General features: G+C 40.5%; 1 protein-coding gene across 5 annotated transcripts in view; it reads left to right on the forward strand.

The window, feature by feature from the left end:
* tbc1d1 (TBC1 (tre-2/USP6, BUB2, cdc16) domain family, member 1) overlaps positions 1-27217 on the forward strand; it is a 122706-nt gene that overhangs the window by 23091 nt on the left and 72398 nt on the right. For all 5 annotated transcript variants that reach the window (XM_062027223.1, XM_062027224.1, XM_062027225.1 and 2 more), the window contains 8 exons: positions 9120-9713; positions 16944-17033; positions 18665-18769; positions 22886-23018; positions 23082-23173; positions 23357-23473; positions 25361-25483; positions 25558-25703. In XM_062027223.1, the coding sequence (XP_061883207.1) occupies positions 9120-9713; positions 16944-17033; positions 18665-18769; positions 22886-23018; positions 23082-23173; positions 23357-23473; positions 25361-25483; positions 25558-25703 (1400 nt within the window). The remainder of the gene's footprint in view (positions 1-9119; positions 9714-16943; positions 17034-18664; positions 18770-22885; positions 23019-23081; positions 23174-23356; positions 23474-25360; positions 25484-25557; positions 25704-27217) is intronic.

The following is a 27217-nucleotide window of genomic DNA, read 5'->3' on the forward strand; positions in this document are numbered from 1 at the left end:
ACCTCTGAAAAGTACCAGTCCGCACGTCCCTGGACACACGAGGACTTTGAATATGACCAATGTATGATCCTATACCTACTTGGTATCGGATCGATACCCCAATTTGTGGTATCATCCAAAACTAATGCAAAGTATCAATCAACAGAAGAATAAGTGATTATTACATTTTAACAGAAGTGTAGATAGAACATGTTGAAAGAGAAAGTAAGCAGATATTAACAGTAAATGAACAAGTAGATTAATAATTATTTTTCTACCACTTGTCCTTAATAAATTTGACAAAATAATAGAATGATAATTCATAACAATATGTTACTGCATATATCATCAGACTAAATTAGGAGCCTTTGTTTGTTTACTTACTACTTAAAAGACAAGTTGTCTTGTATGTTCGCTATTTTATTTAAGGACAAACTTGCAATAAGAAACATATGTTTAATGTACCCTAAGATTATTTGTTAAAATAAAGCCAATAATAAGAAATGTTGTGGTCCCCTTTCTTTAGAAAAGCACCGATAAGTATCGAAATAATTTTGGTACCGGTACCAAAATATTGGTATCGGTACAACACTAGTTTGGACACACCTTCTCATTCAATGTGTTTTCTTTATTTTCACGACTATTTACATTGTAGATTGTCACTGAAGGCATCACAACTATGAATGAACACATGTAGAGTTATGTACTTAACAAAAAAGGGTGAAATAACTAAAAAAAACATGTTTTATATGGTAGTTTCTTCACTCTTTGCTCTGATTACTTTTTGCACACTCTTGGCTAGGGTTGGGTATCGTTTGAATTTGAACGATACCAATTCCGATTCCGATTCTTTGTTTCGATTCCGATTCCTATTCTTTTAAGAGGCAGGGTCAAAAAAAAGTTCAGGATATTTTAAATGAGCTAGCTAACCTACAGTCTTTCTGAATGAAATAGTCTGACATTCTCCATCAAATTTTAGTTCTATTAACTTTTTATGAACTTTACTATAAATTCCTCACAGGGCTGTTTTCAACTAGAATATAAATATCAAATCTATGAACTTGAATATAAATATTATAAATTATGAATACATCTTCCCAGGGGTACACTTTTCGTCAAGAGAGCTTTATTTTTGAAAACCTCATGAAAACACATTTACACACACACGTGTATGATGCTGCAGGAAACCTCATGAAAACACCTTTACAAATAAGTGTATGATGCTGCAGGAAACCTCATGAAAACACCTTTACACATAAGTGTATGATGCTGCAGGAAACCTCATGAAAACACCTTTACACATAAGTGTATGATGCTGCAGGAAACCTCATGAAAACACCTTTACACATAAGTGTATGATGCTGCAGGAAACCTCATGAAAACACCTTTACACATAAGTGTATGATGCTGCAGGAAACCTCATGAAAACACATTTACATACACAAGTGTATGATGCTGCAGGTACTTAAAAAATGTTACCGTGCTCCCACTGATGGGCTAACCTGGTGCAGAAAAGCAAATAAACAATAAGAAACAACTTGCAAAACCCAGTCCAGATTAGCAGCAGGTACAGTATAAAATCAGAGACAGTTCTTGTTTAGGAAAATGACCATATCCGCCTTCTCAGGCAGGATGCATGAGCGTTCTGGACAGATAGTGTCTCCTGCTGTGGAAAATACACGTTCGCTGGGTGTGGAAGAAGCTTGAACGCATAAATAGGAGAAAGCGAGATCTGACAGCAAAGGATAAGTCTTTTGTTGGTTCCACCGGACCACCACCATGTAGCAAGGTCGTCAGACATAAGTATCGGTGGAACGTCCTGGTACATCTGCAGCTCTCTCTCCACTCGTTTCTTGATGGACATGGAGCTCTGTTATTTCGCGGTTATTTCATTTTTTTTGTAAAGTAAAGCCACACTTTCGACCGCCGACGCCCGATATCCATGCTTGAGCTTGACTGACTCGCTCGGCTATGCTAACACTTCCGGCGGTGGGCGCTTCTTCGTTGGTGTTCAGCGTCTTCTTCTTCCGGTTCGGCGGACATATTTTTTTTCCGGTCGGCGGACTGGTATCGAAAATAGGAATCGAAATTTAAACTTTTGAACGATTCCGGGAGAATCGGAAAGTTAGTCCCGGTTCCAATCGATACTCGATACCCAACCCTAGGCATTCTCTCGATGAGCTTCAAGCACACCTGTGGAGTGAAAACCATTTCAGGTGACGACCTCTTGAAGCTCAAAATCTCAGAAAGCTAGCGCACACAAGCTACGGAGTTTGCCGCAAATGTATTTCTTGTAAAGTGTATAAAAAGGAGTGTGGAATCTGGGCAAATAAGATGCCAAAAAGCAACCACTTTCATGTGCTATTGGACAGAAAGGAGGACCTTTTTCTCCTCCATTCGAAAATGCGCACGTTATCAACACTGCTGTCTGATTCCAATCAATGCAAGTCATCAGAATTAAGTAATACACCAACTTATATTCTTGTCTTCATGAAAGAAAGCAACCTATATGTGTTAAACATCATTAAACACCTTTAACTTGTTAACAAAAACGTCTCTTTCATAAATAAATACATATAAATTATATGAATGAGCTAGATCCCCTCCACTTGATCAATTGAAAAGTAGCTCACCTGCAGATAAGTGTGGGCACCCCTGGTGTAAAAGGTTTAAAAAATTTACGGAAAAACAGAATTTTGTTGGTTTTTTTTGTATTGCTATTATTTAAATTTCTTGTTACTATTATCATTATTTTACTAGTTGTGGTTTATTTGTAACTAATTTATATATTCTTCTTTTACATTATATTTAAAGTTGTGTTTTAGTGGTAAAATAAATATTCATGTTTTCAAACTAATGAATAATTGTGTTATTAATCGAGATTTCAATATCCATCCATTTTCTACCGCTTGTCCCTTTCAAGAATAATCATCATCATGATTATTTCTGCAATAATAGTACAGCCCTAACAAGTGACAAAAGGGTGGAACACCGCACGCGTGAAAAGAGTCACCACACAGTGTTTTTTTTGTTTTTTTTTTAATCAGTCCAACAAAAGAATACACAACAATACCATAATAATGCAATTCCAATTCCAAAACCAAACCCGACCCAGCAGCATTCAGAAAAGCAATAAACAGAGCAATTGAGAGGACACACAAACATGACTCAAAACAATCCAAAAGCAGTCAGACAAAAATGAATATTATCAACAACAGTATCAATGTTAATAACAATTTCAACATAGCAGTGATTAAAAATCCCTCATTGACATTATCATTACAGACATTTATAAAAAATAAAAACATTTTAAAAAAAATTGCATCTCATAATCTTGATAACACATTGTGTCCAATATTTTCCACAAAGATAAAATAAGTCATATTTTTAGTTCATTTAATAGTTAAAACTAATTTAAATAATGGCTCACATATTCCAATATATGACTCATTATTATCTAAACTAAATGCAGTTTTTTCTACTGATATCATCTCCATAGCTTGTGTATAGGGTTGCAAAGGGGTGGAAAGTTTCCGGTAAACTTTACGGAAATTTACCACGGGAACTTAAGCTCGGGAAGTTTGGAAATATTGACCATTTTTTGATTATTCAAAAATATGGGAATTAATGGGAGTATATAGGAATGAATGGGGAATTACAATAATGATATATTATTGGGCACTTGTCTATATGCTGCTGCATCTTTGTGTCATTTTTGACGGAGCTCTTTGCACAGTATTTGCAAATATACACAGCCTTTCCGCCTACATTGGTTGGGGTGAAATGTCTCCACACATCAGATGGTGTACGTGGCATTATTCTGTTTGTATTTATTAATTCTTGTAAAACACTAATGCAATGCCACTCAGATATAAATAGTCAGCTAATCAATTGGAGTAGTCTTTAAAAATATTTGACTGATGGACAAATGAATAGAAATAGGCTGGATGAATAAATGAACACTTAAAGGCCTACTGAAAGCCACTACTACCGACCACACAGTCTGATAGTTTATATATCAATGATGACATCTTAACATTGCAACACATGCCAATACGGCCGGGTTAACTTATAAAGTGCAATTTTAGATTTCCCGCGAAACTTCCGGTTGAAAACGTCTATGTATGATGACGTATGCGCGTGACGTCAAGGGTTGAAACGGAAGTATTCGGACACCATTGTATCCAATACAAAAAGCACTGTTTTCATCGCAAAATTCCACAGTATTCTGGACATCTGTATTGGTGAATCTTTTACAATTTGTTTAATGAACAATGAAGACTGCAAAGAAGAAAGCTGTAGGTGGGATCAGTGTATTAGCGGCTGGCTACAGCAACACAACCAGGAGGACTTTGAGGATAGCAGACGCGCTAGCCGGCGACCACATCGATGATCGGGTGAAGTCCTTCGTCGCTCCGTCGATCGCTGGAATGCAGGTGAGCACGGGTGTTAATGAGCAGATGAGGGCTGGCTGGCGTAGGTGGATAGCTAATGTTTTTAGCATAGCTCTGTGAGGTCCCGTAGCTAAGTTAGCTTCAATGGCGTCGTTAGCAACAGCATTGTTAAGCTTCGCCAGGCTGGAAAGCATTAACCGTGTAGTTACATGTCCATGGTTTAATAGTATTGTTGATTTTCTGTCTATCCTTCCAGTCAGGGGTTTATTTCTTTTGTTTCTATATGCAGTTAAGCCCGATGCTATCACGTTAGCTCCGTAGCTGAAGTGCTTCACCGATGTATTGTTGTGGAGATAAAAGTCACTGTGAATTTCCATTTCGCGTTCTTGACTCTCATTTTCAAGAGGATATAGTATCTGAGGTGGTTTAAAATACAAATCCGTGATCCACAATAGAATGATGTCGCACGTTTGCACCAAGAAAAATTCCTAGTTTGTGAACCCCTTCTCAAACAATGGCAATAAAACTATTCTGATTCTGATTCTGAGAAAAAGGAGAAAGTGTGGAATCCAATGAGCCCTTGTACCTAAGTTACGGTCAGAGCAAAAAAAGATACGTTCTGCACTGCACTCTAGTCCTTCACTCTCACGTTCCTCATCCACGAATCTTTCATCCTCGCTCAAATTAATGGGGTAATCGTCGCTTTCTCGGTCTGAATTGCTCTCGCTGCTGGTGTAAACAATGGGGAAATGTGAGGAGCCTTTCAACCTGTGACGTCACGCTACTTCCGGTACAGGCAAGGCTTTTTTTTATCAGCGACCAAAAGTTGAGAACTTTGTCATCGATGTTCTCTACTAAATCCTTTCAGCAAAAATATGGCAATATCGCGAAATGATCAAGTATGACACATAGAATGGATCTGCTATTCCCGTTTGAATAAAAAAAAATTAATTTCAGTATGCCTTTAATCAGCATGCTAAATCAAACTATAAGCTACATTCTTGTATGACAACAGAATGGCTAGCAGAACAGAAGGCAGAGGAAACTACTCGTTTTGATTTAGTATTTGCTAGTTGAACTTTACAGATCCCAAAAAAGGTCAATTCGGATCGCTAACGCTTTTAGCATGAATGAATGGGATTTAACATAGAGAAAATTAGCATCATGGCTGATGGAGAAATATTTTCGGTTCATTATGAGACTGTGGTGATACATAAACATAGCTAATTAGCGTTATTGGCCCCAAAATCATTTAACAAGTACAGGAACAGTTAGCTATACTGAGTGGAAGTCTGCTGGAGTAGTCTACAGTCACACAGTAATAAGCAATTACACCTCTATTACACTTAAATACCATAGATCAAATATATTTACCCCAGTAATATCATCAACACTTACCTGACTGGATGAAGTCCTTGGGCTCAAATACTAGTGTGGCTTCAATGGCCCTGCTGTAGTGTGTAGCATGCTGGGAATTATCTGTGCATATGATGGAAGAATGCACGGTGCAGGGTTGAACTTCTACTGAATTTGCATTAAATCAGCTTGTTTTAGCTAATAATCATGCTGCAAGATCTATCATGTTGCATTCAATGTTCATTCCCGTTAATTCCATTCGAAAGTGTCCAACTTTGAATATTCCCGGAATTTTGCAACCCTACTTGTGTATACCAGTCGGTATGAGTTGGACTATCATCTATCCATTTTTTTAATATTACCCTTTTTGTTATGATGCATATGGGAAGAAATGCATTTTTCCTGTTTGATGACACGTTACTAAAGTGATGGAGATCCCCAAGAATACAAGTTTGCAGTGACATTGGGATGTTTATATTAAGGAACTCAGTGTTTTTTTACGTGCAAGGATCTTGTCACTGTTCCGATACTACACTCAGGAGCAAACGCGATACTGTCGGCCACGCTGCATGCATGTGTGTAAGGGTTAGGTTGCAAGGTTAATTAGTGGGAGGTTTGTTAACTGTTGGTAGACCAGCAAAAACAAGCAACATGGAGGCTTTAGTGTCACAAACATGCTGTTGCTTAATCAAGCGTGATCGCCGCTGTTATCAGCACTGCTGTTGTTCTAAATGTAGACACATTATATTTCATGCCCAGACAAGACGGAGCAGAACCCGACAGGAACCAAGTCAGCAGCTGCTCAGGTATTGCACATTGATGACATCACTCATGTGACTCAACCAAACCCACTTCCTGCTCTCTGGTGGTGCCGTGTTGTAAGGTCAGCCCGCACAGGCATGTGACGAGCAAAGGTTTATGTGTGTTGTTATTGTCAGGAGTGTTGTAACGTTCTCTTCCCCATTATTTATAACATATGTATCTATTTCTGCCCTCTTTTATATTCACCCTATTATCCAGACTGTAGAGCGCACCGGTATATAAGCCGCACCCACTAAATAAAACAAAATATATATCATTTTCCATATATTAGCCGCAGATACATACGTTGTGAAATGAGTTATTTATTTTGGAACTGAGGTCAAATCTACAGGGACAATTTGTCAAATCCACATGTATCTGAGTTTGTCATGACTTCAGGTGTGCACCAACTACAGTTAAATCCAAATTTAAAACCATGATATGGATTAAAGAAAGTTACAGTTATAAGCTTGGAGAAAAGAAAATATGGTGCATCCATAACAAAATGTTGGAATACTGTTTGGATATATAATCCAATCCACTTTATTTATATAGCACATCTCAAAAACAGCAGAAGTTTCACAAAGTGCTGCACAGAAGTTAAGACATACTCATTGGTGTTCATTTTCAATCTATCAAGATAAAAAAAATAGAAAAATCAAATTACAGGATGTTATTTATGTAGTTTGCTCATTTTCCTCGACTAGTGCACTAACATGTGGTTTATTTTTTTTTTTTACATATGTAGCATCATCTACAAAGATACAAATAATTGCTTTTGCGACATTTAGTGGACACATTTAGAACAGCAGTTTTTTTCATTCCAAAATTCAAACATTTTGGCTCATTTTTATACTTCGCAAACTTATCCCGCGGGCCAGATAAAACCTGGCCGTACGTTTGACACCCCTGGTCTGAATGGTTCAATGACAGTTTCACTTTTACTTTGGGTGACACGTTTTTTTGTTGCGTTTAAGCCCCAAAACAAGTTTTAAACTGGATTCTGGAAAATTTAGACTTAGACTTAGACAAACTTTATTGATGCACAAGGGAAATTTTTCCACACAGTAGCTCAGTTACAAAGGATGGAAAGGGAAAGGATAATGCAGGTATACAATAGACTAAAAAGGTACCATATAAACTGATATATTATTATATTACATTATATTTGTATATAATATATAAAAATATAATGTAATATAATAATATACTATTAGTATTACATTATATTTGTATATAAAATATACAATATATGTGATGAAAATCAGCACCTCCAAGTCCGAGTCCATGGTTCTCGCCCGGAAAAGGGTGGAGTGCCATATCCGGGTTGGGGAAGAGACCCTGCCCCAAGTGGAGGAGTTCAAGTACCTCGGAGTGTTGTTCACGAATGAGGGAAAAGTGGATCGTGAGGTCGACAGGCGGATCGGTGCGGCGTCTTCAGTAATGCGGACGCTGTATCGATCCGTTGTGGTGAAGAAGGAGCTAAGCCGGAAGGCAAAGCTCTCAATTTACCGGTCGATCTACGTTCCCATTCTCACCTATGGTCATGAGCTTTGGGTTATGACCGAAAGTACAAGATCACGGGTACACACACTGATGGAGGGAGCTGCCATGCAAGGCGCTAACCAGCACCCATCAGGGGCAAGGGTGAAGTTGTCTTGCCCAAGGACACAATGGACGTGACTAGGATGGTAGAAGGTGGGGATTGAACCCCAGTAACCAGCAACCCTCCGATTGCTGGCACGGCCACTCTACCAACTTCGCCACGCCGTCCCTATATAATATGTGTATAATATGTATAATAATATATATATATAATATATATATTATAATATATATATATAATAATATAATATGTATAATATGTGTCAGGTTCAAACACGATGACATCTATTAAACAGACAAGAAGCAAGGAATTAAACAGAGACAGGATTCAATTTGGCTCAATGAGGAGAGCGCGTAGACCTGTACCCTTGCACAGTGTCGTCCCGCGCTCTGACAAGAGAATTCTACGTCTCCTCTTTTATTTGGACTTTCACTGATTACATGGCAACAGCTGTTTCTAAGGGGAGAGGGGGTCGTAAACAGCCGTCGCCTTTGGTCACAAAACAGTTCAAAGAAAAGATGCCTAGAGCTTGCGTCAGGTCCTGCTTCCTCTCCACTTTGTAGATCTCGGGTCAAGACAAGATCTTCCTGTGGATTACAATAGATCAAAGAAACTGAACCCCTCCTGTCTCCTCCCATCGTACACAGTGGAGTTTTACAAGCCTTTTGCTTGGTAGGATCAAAGACAGCTTTTGTCTGCTCGCCGGGAACTCATGGAAACACAAAGTTTTGTGATAACTTAGATACAATTATTCTGACAATATGTAAATATTACATATGTTATTTTGCTACTATGGTACATTTTTACTCTACTTTATACCTGCATTATCCTTTGTAACTGAGCTACTGTGCGGAACAATTTCCCTTGTGGATCAATAAAGTTTGTCTAAGTCTAAACTATCCAGAATCCAGTTTAATGTTTAAGTGCATGTGATCCAGCATTGAGTTCACCTCTCACTAAATGTATTGTGTGTGTTTCTTCAGGTCCATGAGATCATCAGTACACTGAGGCAGGCTGGCAAAAGCTCCTCTCGCAACGATGACACGCCCGCCTTTCCCGACAAAACTTCGGCAGACCCCGGCGGCGCCAAGCCGTCGGAATCTTACCTGGGCTTCCCTCCCCTCCCCGCAGCAGGCTCTGTGGCGAAAAACCCCACCGTGTCCCCGGCGGCCTTTGCCAAAAGGTTTGAGGTGCTCTTCTGCGGCCGCGTGAGCGTGGCTCACAAGAAGGCCCCGCCCGCACTAATCGACGAATGCATCGAGAAGTTCAGCCAGCTGCCTCAGGGCTCCGGGGCCGCGAGAAGAGGGGTCAACGTCAGCGGGGGCTTAGTCGGCGGGCTGAAGAGAGCGCTCGCCTTCCAGTCTAACGGACTGGGTAGCAACGCTGCTGCCGGCAGCCCCACCGGCGGCAAACGGCCGCTGCTGTTCAAACGAGATCCCAGCTTCCCCTCCCTGCAGGCGCTGGACGAGAATGGACTCTCGCCAGAGCTCTCTCACGTAAACACTACTGACGCCAGCGCTCGCTCCCCTGGGGTGCAGCCCACCAGCCTGCAGGAGAACAGGACCATGCTGTTTACGGTAATCACCTCGTCCGTCACCATCCATTGAGTCGTTATTTTCACCTCCATTTACACGCTTCATTAGTTCTTGAACAGGGTGCGTACCGTATTTTTCGGACTATAAGTCGCAGTTTTTTTCATAGTTTGGCCGGGGGTGCGACTTATACTCAGGAGTGACTTATGTGTGAAATTATTAACACATTACCGTAAAATATCAAATAATATTATTTAGCTCATTCACGTAAGAGACTAGACGTATAAGATTTCATGGGATTTAGCGATTAGGAGTGACAGATTGTTTGGTAAACGTATAGCATGTTCTATATCAGACCTGGGCATTCTGCGGGCCGCATCCGGCCCTTTGTACGTCCCTGTCCGGCCCGCGTGAGGCCAATTATAAATTACAAAATACATTTTAAAAAGTATCTATTTCGAGTGTGCAATACAACGGTGCTGCTTTTGTTTTGAAAAGCGTTATTTGTATTACTTCCGTGTGGACGTATGCTCGTGGGCGCAGCGGCAATCACAAATTACAAAATAAATTTTAAAAAACATACTTTTCGTGCGTGCAATACAACTGTGCTGCTTTTATTTTGAAAAGTGTTATTTATGGGCGTGTGTCCTGTGAGGGAAGGCGCACAGCGACAAGTGATGCCCGGTTATCCCCGAGACGCTAAAAAGAGAAAAGTTGATGACGAATGGCGTGTTTTCAACAAGACATGGACTGCCAAGTAAAGGTAAAGCCGTTTGCTTAATTTGTGGTACACACGTTGCTGTGTTTAAAGAATATAGTGTATCGACCTGCTGAAGTTGATGTTGTCTTCTTGAGTTGCGTAAATGAGGAGTGAGGAGACGTGCGTGTGGAAGGAACGAGATAAGTTGAGCTGTGTTAGTATAGCTTGCTCAATAAAAGTTTAAAAAGAGCGTCAGACTTGGTGTGCACTTCTTTTGGACGCTACAATTCGTGTCAGAAGTAAAACGAGAGAGAGAGAGAGAGAGAGAGGCAGCATTTACAGGTGCAGCCACGCTGCTTCCCACGGGGGAATTCTGCCCTCAATGAAGACTCCCAGGTTTGATGGCAAGGCGAACTGGGAGGCATTTCATCCCACTTCTGACATCAATTGTAGTGTCCAGAAGAAGTGCACACCAAGTCTGATGCTCGTTTTAAACTTTTATTGAGCATGCTATACTAACACAGCTCAACTTATCTCGTTCTTTCCAAAAGGAAAACCAATCCTCACTCCTCATTTCCGCAACAGCAACGCTTCCTCATTCTTCGCCAATCACCTTACAGGCGTGCTACGTTCACAACAAAGAGGATGCAGGATAAAGTGACATAAATTTAAATTTTTGCATTGTATTCACATCAGGAAGTGTTGTGTAATAAAGTGTTAAAAATAAAACCATCAAAAGCCATCTGCTTTTGTATAAAGATAAGTTAGGTTAAATGAAAATATTATTATTATTATTATCTATCTTACGGTATATCAAAAATAATTTGAGCAAAATTTAATTGAAATATTGTCGGTGTGGCCCTCCAGCAGTGCTCGGGTTGCTCATGCGGCCCCCGGTAAAAATTAATTGCCCACCCCTGTTCTATATTTTATAGTTATTTGAATGACTCTTACCATAATATGTTACGTTAACATACCAGGCACGTTCTCAGTTGGTTATTTATGCCTCATATAACGTACACTTATTCAGCCTGTTGTTCACTATTCTTTATTTATTTTAAATTGCCTTTCAAATGTCTATTCTTGGTGTTGGGTTTTAGCAAATAAATTTACCCCAAAAATGCGACTTATATATGTTTTTTTCCTTCTTTATTATGCATTTTCGGCCGGAGCGACTTGTACTCCGGAGCAAACGACCTCAAAGTGCTACAGTGTATTTAAAAAGATAAAAACTAGAACAGCCTACTAGAACTAGTATGCATACATCTAAAAAAAAAACTTTTTTAAAAAGAACGGTTTTTAAGCCTTTTTTAAAAGCATCCACAGTCTGTGGTGCCCTCAGGTGGTCAGGGAGAGCGTTCCACAGACTGGGAGCGGCGGAGCAGAAAGCCCGGTCTCCCGTTGTTCGTAGCTTTTGTCCTCGGAGGTTGGAGGAGGTTAGCCTGTCCGGAGCGGAGGTGTCATGTGGAGGATTTGGGGGTGAGTAATTCTTTGAGGTAGAGGGGGGCATTTCCATGGAGGCACTGGTGGGTTAGTAGGGAGACTTTATAAATAGAGAACTTTGATAATAGTTAGCTTGTGTCACATACCAAGTTATATGACTCTAAAGTAAACGGTTGCAAAATTTGCTCAAAAAGCTAGCACATTGATGTTAGCATGCTAACATAAACATGCATACAGTTAGCATTTTTCAAATCTCAAGTTATATGACTGTAAGGTGAGAGGATTAGTGGGCAGTACAATGTACATGCACGGAGATTGTGACAGTGAAACAGAGGAGCAAATGAGTGGAAAAAGAGCAAGTCTACTAGAAGTTTGGAATGTCACCATGGTTACTGACTTTTTATTTGACACAGCGCTGGTATGCTTAATCAATAACCACTGAACTCAATAAAATACGTAACCGCGCATGCAGTCACATGATTTGCCAATAAAACACAATCTGCTGTTCAACGCAGAATATCAGAAAAATTGACATAAATGTAAGTGAATTACAGAGTCTATTACTTTACTCGTCAAGCTGAGAACGGCAAAGCACACTTCATCCCTTCACAATAATAGCGCGAAGCGCCACATCCAATCTGACTGTAATAACAAAATAAAGGTTTCCAAAAAAGTATCTTACACAAGCATAATGCACTTAAAGAACTTATTGATACATTTACACAATTCATTTGCTTTGACCTAAATTATTGAAAAAAATGTCAAAGGTGGAACACCAATAAATGTGAGGATTATTTCATGTAATTAAACATTTTATAAAATTTCATTCGACACAAGGTGGTAAAATAAATGTGAAAGGTAAATGGAATTAAAAACAAAACAGGAAAAAGTGAATTTTATTGTTTTTTATATTGCTCGTTATTAAAATGTATTTTCTTAACTATTATTGTCAATCAATGTCATCAATCATTGTTTATTTATACAGCCCTAAATCACGAGTGTCTCAAAGGGCTGCACAAGCCACAATGACATCCTCGGTTCAGGTCCCACATCAGGGCAAGGAAAAACTCAACCCAATGGGATGACAATGAGAAACCTTGGAGAGGACTGCAGATGTGGGTCCTTAGTGGATCTAGCATAATACTGTGAGAGTCCAGTCCATAGTGGATCTAACATAATAGTGTGAGAGTCCAGTCCATAGTGGGTCTAACATAATAGTGTGGGAGTCCAGTCCATAGTGGATCTAACATAATAGTGAGAGTCCAGTCCATAGTGGATCTAACATAATAGTGAGAGTCCAGTCCATAGTGGGGCCAGCAGGGGACCATCCCGAGCGGAGACAGGTCAGCAGGGCAGAGATGTCCCCAACCGATGCACAGGCGAGCGGTCCACCTCGGCTCCCGACTCTGGACAGCCAGCACTTCATCCGTGGCCACTGGACCTGTGCCCCCCCCCTCCACGAGGGAGAGGGGGGCAGAGCAGAAAAAAAAGAAACGGCAGATCAACTGGTCTAAAAGGGGGTCTATTTAAAGGCTAGAGTATACAAATGAGTTTTAAGATGGGACTTAAATGCTTCTATTATTATTTTACTTGTTGTGGTTTATTCAGTACCAATATGTATTTATTTATTTAATATGTGTTTTTTTTAACTATTTAAAGTTGAGTTTTGGTGGTACAATAAATACTTTAATTTTCAAATTTAATGTATAATCGTTTAATTAGCGTTTTTTCTGGACCATACGGCGCACCGGATTATAAGGCGCACTGCCGATGAATGGTCTATTTTCGATCTTTTTTCATATATAAGGCGCACCGGATTATAGGGCGCATTAAAGGAGTCATATTATTATGATTTTTTTCTAAGTGTAAAAGACTTCCTTGTGGTCTACATAACATGTAATGGTGGTTCTTTGCTCAAAACGTTGCATAGATGATATTTTACACATCATCTTCAAGTCGCTTTCTGACAGTCGCTTCATGATACGTTTTGTGGGCGGTCTTATTTACGTGGCTCACCTTCGGCAGCGTCTTCTCCCCGTCATCCTTGTTGTAGCGGTGTAGCGTGCAAGGACGGGAGTTGAAGAAGTGTCAAAAGATGGCGCTAACTGTTTTAAAACTAAAACATTTTGATCGATTTTTGAGCGCCGTGTGTAATGTTCTATATTTTTAATGCAACATATAAAATGTTGGCGTTGTTTACTTGAGTCATATTGCAGTCTAAACGTATCTCTTATGTGTGACTGATGCGCCGAGAAGTGACTAGTGCAGTGATTTTCAACCACTGTGCCACACGTGAGATATTGTCGGGTGTGCCGTGGGAAATTATGCAACTTCACCTATATTTTTTGCAAATCAATAATCATAATAATGTGCCGTTGTCTAGTGCCTGTGCTGTGTAGAGCTTGGCAGGGTAATCTTGTAATACTCCATATCAGTAGGTGGCAGCAGGTATTCATTGCTTTGTAGAAGTCAGAACGAGGATGGTTTGTTGTGGTCCCAATTTGCAGAGCACAGCGGGAGACAGCGTGCAGGTAAAAAGGTATGTAACGCTTAAACCAAAAATTAACAAAAGGCAAGTTTCGCTAGGAAAAGGCACTGAAGCACAGGGATGGCTATGTAAAACAAAAGTAAAACTGAAATGGCTACAAAGTCAACAGTAACAGAATGCTGGACGACAGCAAAAACTTACAGCGTGTGGAGCAAAGACGGCGTCCACAAAGCACATCCGTACATGACATGACAATCAACAATGTCCCCACAAAGAAGGACGGCGTACGCACAACTTAAATAGACTTGATTGCGAAAACAAAGCAGGTGCGGGCAATACCACTCAAAGGAAGGCGTGAAGCTGCTACAGGAGAACACCAACAAAACAGGAAGGGTCACCAAAATAACAGCGCAAGACAGGAACTAAAGCACGACACACAGGAAACAACAACAAACTCAAAATAAGGCACGACAACCTGGTGGAGTTTCATTTTTTTAACCTTTTCTGCTGGTGGTGTGCCTCCGTATTTTTTTTTATGAAAAAAATGTGCCTTGGCTCAAAAAAGGTTGAAAAACACTGGACGAGTGGCGTACTGCGCAGAAAGTGACCGTGGAGGACTCCGCCTCGCCAAAAATCCGGCGCCCTGCTTTTTGCCTGCAGGCGGAAAACACAAAATGAATGAAGCGTTCCTACGCAGAGACATATTTGGCTCCATCTAAAAGTCTGTAAATGGAAAAGGTCGTAAATGTAAATGGAGATACAGGGTCCATTTAAAAAGACAATAGTGTAACAAGTAGGGTAGTACAGTATACCGGTACTGGTATAGTATCGCGGTACTAATGAATCAAAAACTGTACTATACTCTGTTTGAAAAATACCGGTCTCCGTGTATGACGGTGCGTCATCACGTCGTGTCATTGCTGGTTTTGGGAGCATATTCGGCAGTGCACAATCACAGAGTACTTACAAGCAGACACAGTGTGTAGACAGAAAAGGGGAGAATGGACGCATTTTCGTCTAAAAACTGACTATAAAGGTGAAGTTATAACACTGAAACACCCTCAGGAAGAGGTGCTTTAACTAATCCTTGTCTCCATGGCGACAAATAAAGTAAGTTTCTTACAAGTATCATTATCACTGCAGGACGAGGAATAGCTAAACATTTTTCACTACACACCGTAGGAGGATATGATAGCCCACCGCTAACAGCAAGCTAGCACCCTGAATGTAAACAAACGCCATGGGTGGATCTACACCTGACATCCATTGTAATGATACCAAGTAAGCGTATCTAGTCGATACTACTATGATTACATCGATACCTTTTATCGTCACAAAATCTATTTTACTATTATTATGTTTATTAACTCAGGAAATGTGTCCCTGGACACATGAGGACTTTGAATATGACCAATGTATGATCCTGTAACTACTTGGTATCAGATCGATACCTAAATGTGTGGTATCATCCAAAACTAATGTAAAGTATCCAAACAACAGAAGAATAAGTGATTATTACATTTGAACAAAAGTGTCGACAGAACATGTTAAAACAAAGTATGGATGGAATGGAAGAATGGATTAATAATCCATTTTTACAGCTTGTCCCTCATAATTTGGACAAAATAGAATGATACACGGCACGATATGTTACTGCATATGTCAGCAGACAAATTAGGAGTCTTTGTTTGTTTACTTACTACTAAAAGACAAGTTGTCTAGTATGTTCACTATTTCATTTAAAGACAAAATTGTTCTTCAATTGCAATAATAAATATATGTTTAATGTACCCTAAGATTTCTTGTTAAAATAAAGCCAATAATGCCATTTTTTTGTGGTCCCCTTTATTTAGAAAAGTACCGAAATACATTTTGGTACCGGTACCGGTGCTAAAATATTGGTATGGGGACAACACTAGTAACAAGTTGGCATGCAATGGACAAAAATGGGAAAGAACAACACAAGGCCAGCAGTTGGGTGACTCAGCTTGATCTGATGCTGACTGCTGCTGAACAAGAACCAGGTCACAATCCCCTCATTGACCTTTATTTGGCCCCGGCTTCCGGACTTTTCCTGTTTGTCAGTCATACAGGAAATGGTTACCACTGACACAGGAAACCAGCAAAGTCCATTGCTGTCAATCTCAGCAGACACACACACACACACACACACCTTGTTTGCATGTCCTCCTCCAGGATGTAGACCGTAGACACCGTGACCTCACTGTGGTGATATCACCAAGCATCTGTTCCTCCTCCTGTGTCACGTCCTCCGTGAGAATTGATGAGTTGCTTTAATGTGAAAGGGGGAAGTCCAAGGAAGAAGAAGCGACGTGAGATCACTAGCTCATTACAGACCACTGAAAGAACTCTAGAGGCTCAGCAGTGATAATGACTCGTGTTCTCATTATGTTTGGAATAGGGACGTCCTCTGGAGCGGAACTATCTGAGCAGGGAAGAAATGAAACTCTGGCATTTAACACATTTTTGGTGTTTAAAAAAAAAAAGAAATGTTAAAAGATGATCTTTGTCATGTCGTCATTCATCATTTTTGCTGCTTTGTGTTGTATCAGTGTGGTCTCTGGTGCTGGACACGTGTTTAAGAATATCATTTGTAACCCCAGTCTTCATCTTCTTGCCGCAGGTGGGGAGGTCACAGATCTTTCTGGTTAGTCCGGACACGAAAAAGGTTGCAATTGAGAAGAGTTTCCGTGAAATATCCTTCTGCTCACAAGTAAGCAACTTTAGTTTTTTTTCCATTCGATTTCAAAGGGTAACTGCACTTTTTCTGGATGTTTGCCTATCCTTCATAATCCTTATGTAAGAAAATAACACATTTATTGGTCTTTTTTCATGCATAACTCATAAATAAGTGCTAGCAAAGTCTGCTAACACAGATAATTGGAGTACACTATTGCGACCATAAAGCCCTCTTAAAAAAACATCCAAAAACTGCCAACAATACTCCATTTTACATGCGGTGACCTCAGTCAATCAATCAATGTCTATTTATATAGCCCTAAATCACAAGTGTCTCAAAGGGCTGCACAAGCCACAACGACATCCTCGGTTCAGAGCCCACATAAGGGCAAGGAAAAACTCACAACCCAATGGGATGTAAATGTGAATGACTATGAAAAACCTTGGAGAGGACCGCATATGTGGGTAAACCCCCCCCCCCCCCCCCCCCCCCTCTACGAGAGACCGAAAGCAATGGATGTCGAGTGGGTCTAGCATAATATTGTGAAAGTCCAGTCCATAGTGGATCTAACATAATAGTGTGAAAGTCCAGTCCATAGTGGATCTAACATAATAGTGTGAAAGTCCAGTCCATAGTGGATCTAATATAATAGTGTGAAAGTCCAGTCCATAGTGGATCTAACATAATAGTGAGAGTCCAGTCCATAGTGGATCTAACATAATAGTGAGAGAGTCCAGTCCATAATGGATCTAACATAATAGTGTGAGAGTCCAGTCCATAGTGGATCTAACATAATAGTGAGAGTCCAGTCCATAGTGGATCTAGCATAATAGTGAGAGTCCAGTCCATAGTGGATCTAACATAATAGTGTGAGAGTCCAGTCCATAGTGGATCTAACATAATAGTGAGAGTCCAGTCCATAGTGGATCTAACATAATAGTGTGAGAGTCCAGTCCATAGTGGATCTAACATAATAGTGAGAGTCCAGTCCATAGTGGGGCCAGCAGGAGACCATCCCGAGTGGAGACGGGTCAGCAGCGCAGAGATGTCCCCAACCGATGCACAGGCGAGCGGTCCACCCCGGGTCCCGACTCTGGACAGCCAGCACTTCATCCATGGCCACCGGACCTGTGCCGCCCCCCCCCCCGCCCCTGGATTTCCGGGAAGGACAAGTAGCAATGGATGCTTGGATTTGTGGATTTGCAGTCCTTTTTCTCTCTCTCTCTGTAGCTTGTAGCCTTAATGGACGCGACAACGTTACATGGTTCTAAAAATAACTAAGCTACTGGAATCGCTAGTGCTTCAGAAAGTAGCGAAGCTACCGCTATGTACTCGTAAATGTAGTTAAGCTACGTAGCTTTGCTACATATAGCTCGTTACTGTCCATCATTACAATACATGTATACTCAGCGTATGTATATAAAACGATGATGGAGGCTTCTGGATGTTTAGAGCGCTTTATAGATAGATAGATAGATAGTACTTTATTGATTCCTTCAGGCGGAATAGAGCGACTCCCTTTGCTAGTGTGTATTTGCATCTTAGAATACATTAAAATAAGAAAACCATGTGTTCTTGTCTTTCATAAGGATTGTGAATGACAGACAAATTTCCCCTTTAAGACCTGTCCTGTACCTTTGACCCACCTGATGACCTTTTTGTAGGGTATTTGCCACGTGGACCACTTTGGCTTCATTTGCAGGGAGACGGTGGAAGGAGGAAGCTGCCACTTCGTCTGCTACGTCTTTCAGTGTGCGGATGAATCACTGGTGAGACGGGTGTTTTTCACGGCACTCAAATGTGTTAAATCTGTATTTCCCCACTGACTCATGTGCTGAACGCAATGTTGGGCTGATTTTAAACCCTCCACGGTGCCCATGTCACATGTTTTCCAGTATTCTTGACACCAACTTGGAATACAATAAACAACTAGATGAGGCAATTCATGAAGGAATTGCGTGTGAATGCTCCAATGCTGAAGTTGAACTGAAATGCAGACAAAATGTAGTATGAATGTAGTATGAATAGTTTGAATGTTGAAGAGTTTGAATTTCCAGGAAAAACGGATTGATTGATTGATTGAAACTTTTATCAGTAGATTGCACAACACAGTACATATTCCGTATAATTGACCACTAAATGGTAACACCCGAATAAGTTTTTCAACTTTCAGGGTCCACGTTAATCAATTCATGGTAATTTGGTTTAGAAGTTAGGAAAATGTTAGTTGGATGAGTGGAATGTGTTGATGTTGGAATGGTTTGAATCGGTTGAAAATGTGCGAATTGTGGAAGTTTAAAAAATGGACAATTAATTTTTAATGGGGAAAATGTCCCTGAAAACTGGGAATTCTTGGAAATCCGTGATTTTTTTTTAAATTGTTGAAGGAGAACACACCATTTTGGAGTTGAAACGGTTTGAATCGGATGAAAAATGGGGAATTGTGGAACTTTGAAAAATGTCCCATTCATTTCAATGGGAATTTCATGGAAATTTGGAAGATTTCGGGAAAATGTTAAAAGACTTGAATGTTCTGAATGAGTTGGAAATGGTTGGTGTTGGAATTTTTCAAACCAGTCGACAAATGTTGAAGTAGTAACACTTTTAATTAATGAATGGTATTAAAGAATTTCGGGAAATACGAGAATTTTTCCAGTTCAAAAAACAACTTCGTTTTTTATCCTGATTAAGAGGAATGTTTGGACGGTGGAACGGTTGAAGTGGGTTGAAAAATGTGGAAAGAGCAGTCGCCAGAAAAAAGGGTTTGGGAAAAAAGGTAATTCTAGGAATTCCTGGAATGTTTTTGAACTTGGAAAAATTATCATTAGAATTTCCAGGATGAGTGGAAAATGTGGAGGTGGAATGGTTTGAATCGATTGAAAAATGTGGAAATGGTGGAAGTTTGAAAAATGGCCAATTCATTTTGAATTAGGGAAAATGTCCCAGAAAACCTGGAATTCTAGGGAATGTGGGAATTTTAGGAATTTGTCAAGGGGAGAGCCCGAGATTCCCGAATAGGCTGAACAGTTTGAAGTTGGAACGGTTTGAATCGGGTGAAAAATGTGCGAATTGTGGAAGTTTAAAAAATGGATAATTCATTTTGAATGGGGAAAATGTCCCTGAAAACTGGGAATTCTTGGAAATCCGGGGTTTTTTTTTAATTGTTGAAGGAGAGCACACCATTTTGAACTGCCTGAATATTTTTGAGTTGGAACGGTTTGAATCGGAATGAAAAATGTGGGAATTGTGGAACTTTGAAAAATGTCCCATTCATTTCAATGGGAATTTCATGGAAATTTGGAAGATTTCGGGAAAAGCGGGAATTTTTTGCAAAATGTTAAAAGACTTGAATGTTCTGAATGAGTTGGAAATGGTTGGTGTTGGAATTTTTCAAATCAGTCGAGAAATGTTGAAGTAGTAACATTTTTAATTAATAAATGGTATTACAGAATTTCGGGAAAACCGAGAATTTTTCCAGTTAAAAAAACAACGTAGTTTTTTATCCTGATTAAGAGGAATGTTTGGACGATATTTACCATGAATTGACTTACGTGGACCCCGACTTAAACAAGTTGAAAAACTTATTGGGGTGTTACCATTTAGTGGTCAATTGTACGGAATATGAACTGTACTGTGCAATCTACTAATAAAAGTTTCAATCAATCAATCAAACGGTGGAACTGTTGAAGTGGGTTGAAAAATGTGGAAGGGGCAGTCACCAGAAAAAGGGTTTGGAAAAAAAGGAATTCTAGGAATTCCTGGAATTTTTTGAAACTTGGAAAAATGATCGTTAGAATGTCCAGGATGAGTGGAATATGTTGAAGGTGGAATGGTTTGAATCGATTGAAAAATGTAGAAATGGTGGAAGTTTGAAAAATGGCCAATTCACTTTGAATGGGGAAAATGTTCCAGAAAACCTGAAATTCTGGGGAATGTGGGAATTTTAGGAATTTGTCAAGGGGAAAGTCTGCGTATCCTGAATAGGCTGAACAGTTTGAAGTTGGAACGGTTTGAATCGGGTGAAAAATGTGCGAATTGTGGAAGTCTAAAAAATGGCCAAATTCATTTTGAATGGGGAAAATGTCCCTGAAAACTGTGAATTCTTGGAAATCCTGGAATTTTTTATAAATTGTTGAAGGAGAGCACACCATTTTGAATAGTCTGAATATTTTGGAGTTGGAACGGTTTGAATCAGATGAAAAATGGGGGAATTGTGAAACATTGAAAAATGTCCCATTAATTTTAATGGGAATTTCATGGAAATTTGGAAGATTTCGGGAAAAGCGGGAATTATTGGGAAAATGTTAAAAGACTTGAATGTTCGGAATGAGTTGGAAATGGTTGGTGTTGGAATTTTTCAAACCAGTCGAGAAATGTTGAAGTAGTAACACTTTTAATTAATAAATGGTATTAAAGAATTTTGGGAAATCCGAGAATTTTTCCAGTTCAAAAAACAACTTAGTTTTTTATCCTGATTAAGAGGAATGTTTGGACGGTGGAACGGTTGAAGTGGGTTGAAAAATGTGGAAGGAGCAGTCGCCAGAAAAAAGGGTTTGGAAAAAAAGGGAATTCCTGGAATTTTTGGGAACTTGGGAAAATGATTGTTAGAATTTCCAGGATGAGTGGAATATGTTGAAGGTGGAATGGTTTGAATCCATTGAAAAATGTGGAAATGGTGAAAGTTTGAAAAATGGCCAATTCCTTTTGAATGGGAAAAATGTCCCAGAAAACCTGAAATTCTGGGGAATGTGAGAATTTTTGGAATTTGTCAAGGGAAAAGCCCGCGATTCCCGAATAGGCTGAACAGTTTGAAGTTGGAACGGTTTGAATCGGGTGAAAAATGTGCGAATTGTGGAAGTTTAAAAAATGGACTATTTATTTTGAATGGGGAAAATGTCCCTGAAAACTGGGAATACTTGGAAATCCGGGTTGTTTTTTTTTAATTGTTAAAGGAGAGCACACCATTTTGAACCGGCTGAATATTTTGGAGTTGGAACAGTTTGAATCGGAATGAAAAATGTGGGAATTGGGGAACTTTGAAAAATGTCCCATTCATTTCAATGGGAATTTCATGGAAATTTGGAAGATTTTGGGAAAAGCGGGAATTTTTTGGAAAATGGTGAAAGACTTGAATGTTCGGAATGAGTTGGAAATGGTTGGTGTTGGAATTTTTCAAATCAGTCGAGAAATGTTGAAGAAGTAACATTTTTAATTAATAAATGGTATTAAAGAATTTCGGGAAAAACAGAGAATTTTTCCAGTTCAAAAAACAACTTAGTTTTTTATCCTGATTAAGAGGAATGTTTGGACGGTGGAACGGTTGAAGTAGGTTGAAAAATGTGGAAGAAGCAGTTGCCAAAGAAAAAGGGAATTCCTGGAATTTTTTGGAACTTGGAAAAATGATCATTAGAATTTCCAGGATGGTGGAATGTATTGATGTTGGAATGGTTTGAATCGGTTGAAAAATGTGCGAATTGTTGAAGTTTAAAAAATGGACAAATTCATTTTGAATGGGGAAAATGTCCCAGAAAACCTGAAATTCTGGGGAATGTGGGAATTTTAGGAATTTGTCAAGGGGAAAGCCCGCGATTCCCGAATAGGCTGAACAGTTTGAAGTTGGAACAGTTTGAATTGGGTGTAAAATGTGGAAGGTAAACCGTGCCAAAACCATACGCCCATTCAATAATGAATGGGCGCTTGCATTGCAGCAGGCCCATAATAATAGATGAATTTGGGTGTAGAAAACCATATGTGTGAATGATTTGGAGCATTCGCACAATAACAACTGTGCCTTTAACTTAGAAACACCCAAGACTCGACAAAAACAAAACAACAAAAGTTCACGTTGGTCAGTTTGCGGCAAAAATAACTGAATGTTGATCCAGGTGGACGAGATAATGCTGACCTTGAAGCAGGCGTTCTCTGTGGCAGCCGTGCAGCAGAATGCAAAGACCCAGAGCCAACAGTGTGACAGCTGCCCCATGGTGCAGCTCCACAGGCTCTGTGAGAGAATCGAAGGTACGACACCAACCGAAGTTTACAGTTTGAGACTATTTCATTTCCGTTTGGATTGCTGCTTAGGTCTAAATGCATCGAAAACCAAGCTGGAGCTTCAGAGACACCTGGCAGAGCTGGACAACAAGGACCAAGCTGCAATTTTTGAAAACACTATGGTAATTTAGCCACTATGACGGTGGGAAAATATGCTCTGGCTGACATCTGCTGGTGATTTAGCTGTACTGCAACACAAACACTGCAGAAATCTACACCAAATTCTGCTCCATCAAAACAGGGATGCAATTATTCGAATTAGACTGCTGCCGCTGAAAGAATTAAGTTGATTTGTTTCCTTGTAGAAGTCGCATCCTAAGAGTGAGCAGGAGGAAAATGAGCTTATCATGTCAGCATTGAGGAACTTGTATGAAGAGAGACAGATGATCCATCACCACACACTGCCTAAGGACACTAAAAAGGTACAGTAATTTGCACTTGTGTTACATTCCGATATTGATATCAGATGTCGATTTGATATCAGCAAAAATACAAGTATCGAATTATATTGGCTCGCATCAGAAATCTGCGATATAACATCCGATACAAGCAGTCATTTAATAATAATAATACATTTTACTCATAAGGCGCCTTTCTGGGCACTCAAGGACACCATGCAAAATCAAAAGAATAAAATAAATTGGATAAAAACTAGAGATGTCCGATAATGGCTTTTTTGCCGATATTCCGATATTGTCCAACTCTTAATTACCAATTCCGATATCAACCGATACGATATATACAGTCGTGGAATTAACACATTATTATGCCTAATTTTGTTGTGATGCCCCGCTGGATGCATTAAACAATGTAACTTTACCATGAATTGATTATTGTGGACAAAAGTTGAAAAATTTATTCGGGTGTTACCATTTAGTGGTCAATTGTACGGAATATGTACTGTACTGTGCAATCTACTAATACAAGTTTCAATCAATCAATCAAAATCAAGGTTTTCCAAAATAAGAGAACAACTTCAACTTCAGTTATGGAAAAAAAATGCCAACATGGCACTGCCATATTTATTATTGAAGTCACAAAGTGCATTATTTTTTTTAACATGCCTCAAAACAGCAGCTTGGAATTTGGGACATGCTCTCCCTGAGATAATCCTAATACCCACTACAACTATGGGAAATACTATACTTTGACTTTCACAAAGTGCATTATTTTTTCCATCCATCCATGGTTTGGTGGTAACGGGGGGGGTGTATATGTCAGCGTCCCGGAAGAGTTAGTGCTGCAAGGGGTTGTGGGTATTTGTTAAGTTGTGTTTATGTTGTGTTACGGTGCGGATGTTCTCCCGAAATGTGTTTGTCATTCTTGTTTGGTGTGGGTTCACAGTGTGGCGCATATTTGTAACAGTGTTAAAGTTGTTTATACGGGCACCCTCAGTGTGACCTGTATGGCTGTTGACCAAGTATGCCTTGCATTCACTTGTGTGTGTGAAAAGCCGTAGATATTATGTGATTGGGCCGGCACGCAAAGGCAGTGCCTTTAAGGTTTATTGGCGCTCTGTACTTCTCCCTACGTCCGTGTACAGCGGCGTTTTAAAAAGTCATAAATTTAACTTTTTCAAACCGATACCGATAAATTCCGATATTACATTTTAAAGCATTTATCGGCCGATAATATCGGCAGTCCGATATTATCGGACATTTCTACTTAAGACAGATGTATGCTTTTGAAATGGCGTGTTAATTTGTGTTTTGGCGACACTTAGTGGTCACAATGACTCACTGAAACAACTTTAACACTGTTACAAATATGCGCCACACTGTGAACCCACACCAAACAAGAATGACAAACACATTTCGGGAGAACATCCGCACCGTAACACAACAACAGAACAAATACCCAGAACCCCTTGCAGCACTAACTCTTCTGGGACGCTGCAATATACACCCCGGCTACCCCCTACAAACCCCGCCCACCTCAACCCAACCCTGGTATCGGTTGATATCGGAATATCGGACATCGGCAAAAAAGCCATTATCGGACATCTCTAGTCTTAAGGTTAGTATTTTCATGGCTGTCGGTGTTCTCTGTTTAAATAATTTCACTTGATCAAACCTTTTCCGACATTCCACTCGTCAAAATAACAAAACAATATACAATGCTATCATGTCGGATTCTTATCGGTATCGGCCTACCCTCGGCTCTAAAATCGGTAACGTATCAGAAGTGAAAATGTTGTATCGGGATCCCCTCAGTAATTTGTGTATTTGATCTTCTCACGTCCCGTTTACAGGGTGCTGTTGTGTTCGACAGGATCTGACACGCTACTGTTTTTGTTTGTGCACGCGTAGAACGAGGAGGCACCCGCTGCACCTGTTGAGGCGCAGCAACAAACGAGCAGTCGCCAGCGGCTGGAACAGTTCAAGAGTAGAGCCAAGCGCTCTTTAACCGAGTCTTTGGAGGGCATCTGGAAGGTAAACACTGTAGTCATGCATGTGTTGGTGGATGTTTGAAGACGTGGCGTTCATTGTCGGACTCTTCCTGGCAGGGGAGCAGCAAGGCCATGGCTCCGAGGGGCAACAGTGACAGAAGCAATAGTGTCTCCTCGGTCTCCTCTGTCATTGGCCAGGACCAGTCCAGCTTAGTTGACCCCTTCCCTCCCCCTGCCCAGCTGGGACCCACCAGCCCGTTGAGGTTGATACACTGGAATAAACCAGGGGTGTCCAAACTACGGCTCACCAGCCTCTTCAATTTGGCCCGCGAGACGTCACGAGTTCAACAAAACATGCTTTCAAATTATTCTTAAATGCCTGGTGGTTTCTGAATAGTACATATTTGCTGCCATCTTGTGGACAATGTGAGTTAATATAGAGCAAGGGTGTCAAACTCTGGCCCGCGGGCCAAATCTGGCCCGCCGTGTAATTTCACTTGGCCCTTGAGGCGGTATCAAATTAACACTAGAGCTGGCCCGCCCATTATATACAGCGGCGGTGCCGCGGTAACACCGCATTCACCGCTAATTCTCATACTTACAAAACCTCCCGGGAGACTCCCAAATTTCAGTGCCCCTCCCGAAAATCGTCGCGTCCCCTTTTCGTCCAGTCCAACGAGTGCTGGCCCAGTCATATAATATGTGCGGCTTTGACACGCACGTAGAAGTGAATGCAACACATACTTGATCTTCAGCGATACAGGTTACACTGAGGGTGGCCGTATAAACAACTTTAACACTGTTACAAATATGCGCCACACTGTGAATCCACACCAAAAAAGAAGGACAAACACATTTCGGGAGAACATCCGCACCGTAACACAACAGAACAAATACTCAGAACCCTTTGCAATACTAACTCTTCCGGGACGCTACAAGGTGTGTGTGTGTGGGGAGGGGGGGGGGGATTTTGTAGCGTCCCGGAAGAGTTAGTGCTGCAAAGGGTTCCGGGTATTTGTTTTGTTGTGTTTATGTTGTGTTACCCCCGAACGCCTCCCTAGGGAGGTGTTTAGGGCACGTCCGACCGGTAGGAGGCCACGGGGAAGACCCAGGACACGTTGGGAAGACTATGTCTCCCTGCTGGCCTGGGAACGCCTCGGGATCCCCCGGGAAGAGCTGGACGAAGCGGCTGGGGAGAGGGAAGTCTGGGCTTCCCTGCTTAGGCTGCTGCCTCCGCGACCCGACCTTGGGTAAGCGGAAGAAGATGGATGGATGGATGTTGTGTTACGGTGCGGATGTTCTCCCAAAATGTGTTTGTCATTCTTGTTTGGTGTGGATTCACAGTGTGGCGTATATTTCTAACAACGTTGAAGTTGCTTATACGGCCACTCTCAGTGTAAACTGTATCGCTGTTGATCAAGTATGCGTTATATTCGCGTATGTGTGCGTACAGAAGCCGCTCATATCTTGTGACTGGGCCGGCACGTTGTTAGAAGGGATGAAAAGCGGAAGTGACGACAGCTCATAGAGGATGTTAAAAGCAGTGCCTGTAAGGCACGCCCCCAAGACTGTGGAATACAAGATATAATGACTGATGAACACCTTCGTTGGATAATGAAGGTTGCCTCAGCTCAAAGCCTGAGCCCCGACATTAATGAACTAGCATCCAAGAAAAGATGGCAGGTATCTGGCTTGGGCACATCAGATTAGATCAGTGTGTTGCAAACTGAGCAGTTTAAAGTCCAGAATGTTTGGTTTATTCATTATTTTATTTTCA

The sequence above is a fragment of the Entelurus aequoreus genome, linkage group LG18, assembly GCF_033978785.1.
Source record: "Entelurus aequoreus isolate RoL-2023_Sb linkage group LG18, RoL_Eaeq_v1.1, whole genome shotgun sequence".
Taxonomy (NCBI): domain Eukaryota; kingdom Metazoa; phylum Chordata; class Actinopteri; order Syngnathiformes; family Syngnathidae; genus Entelurus; species Entelurus aequoreus.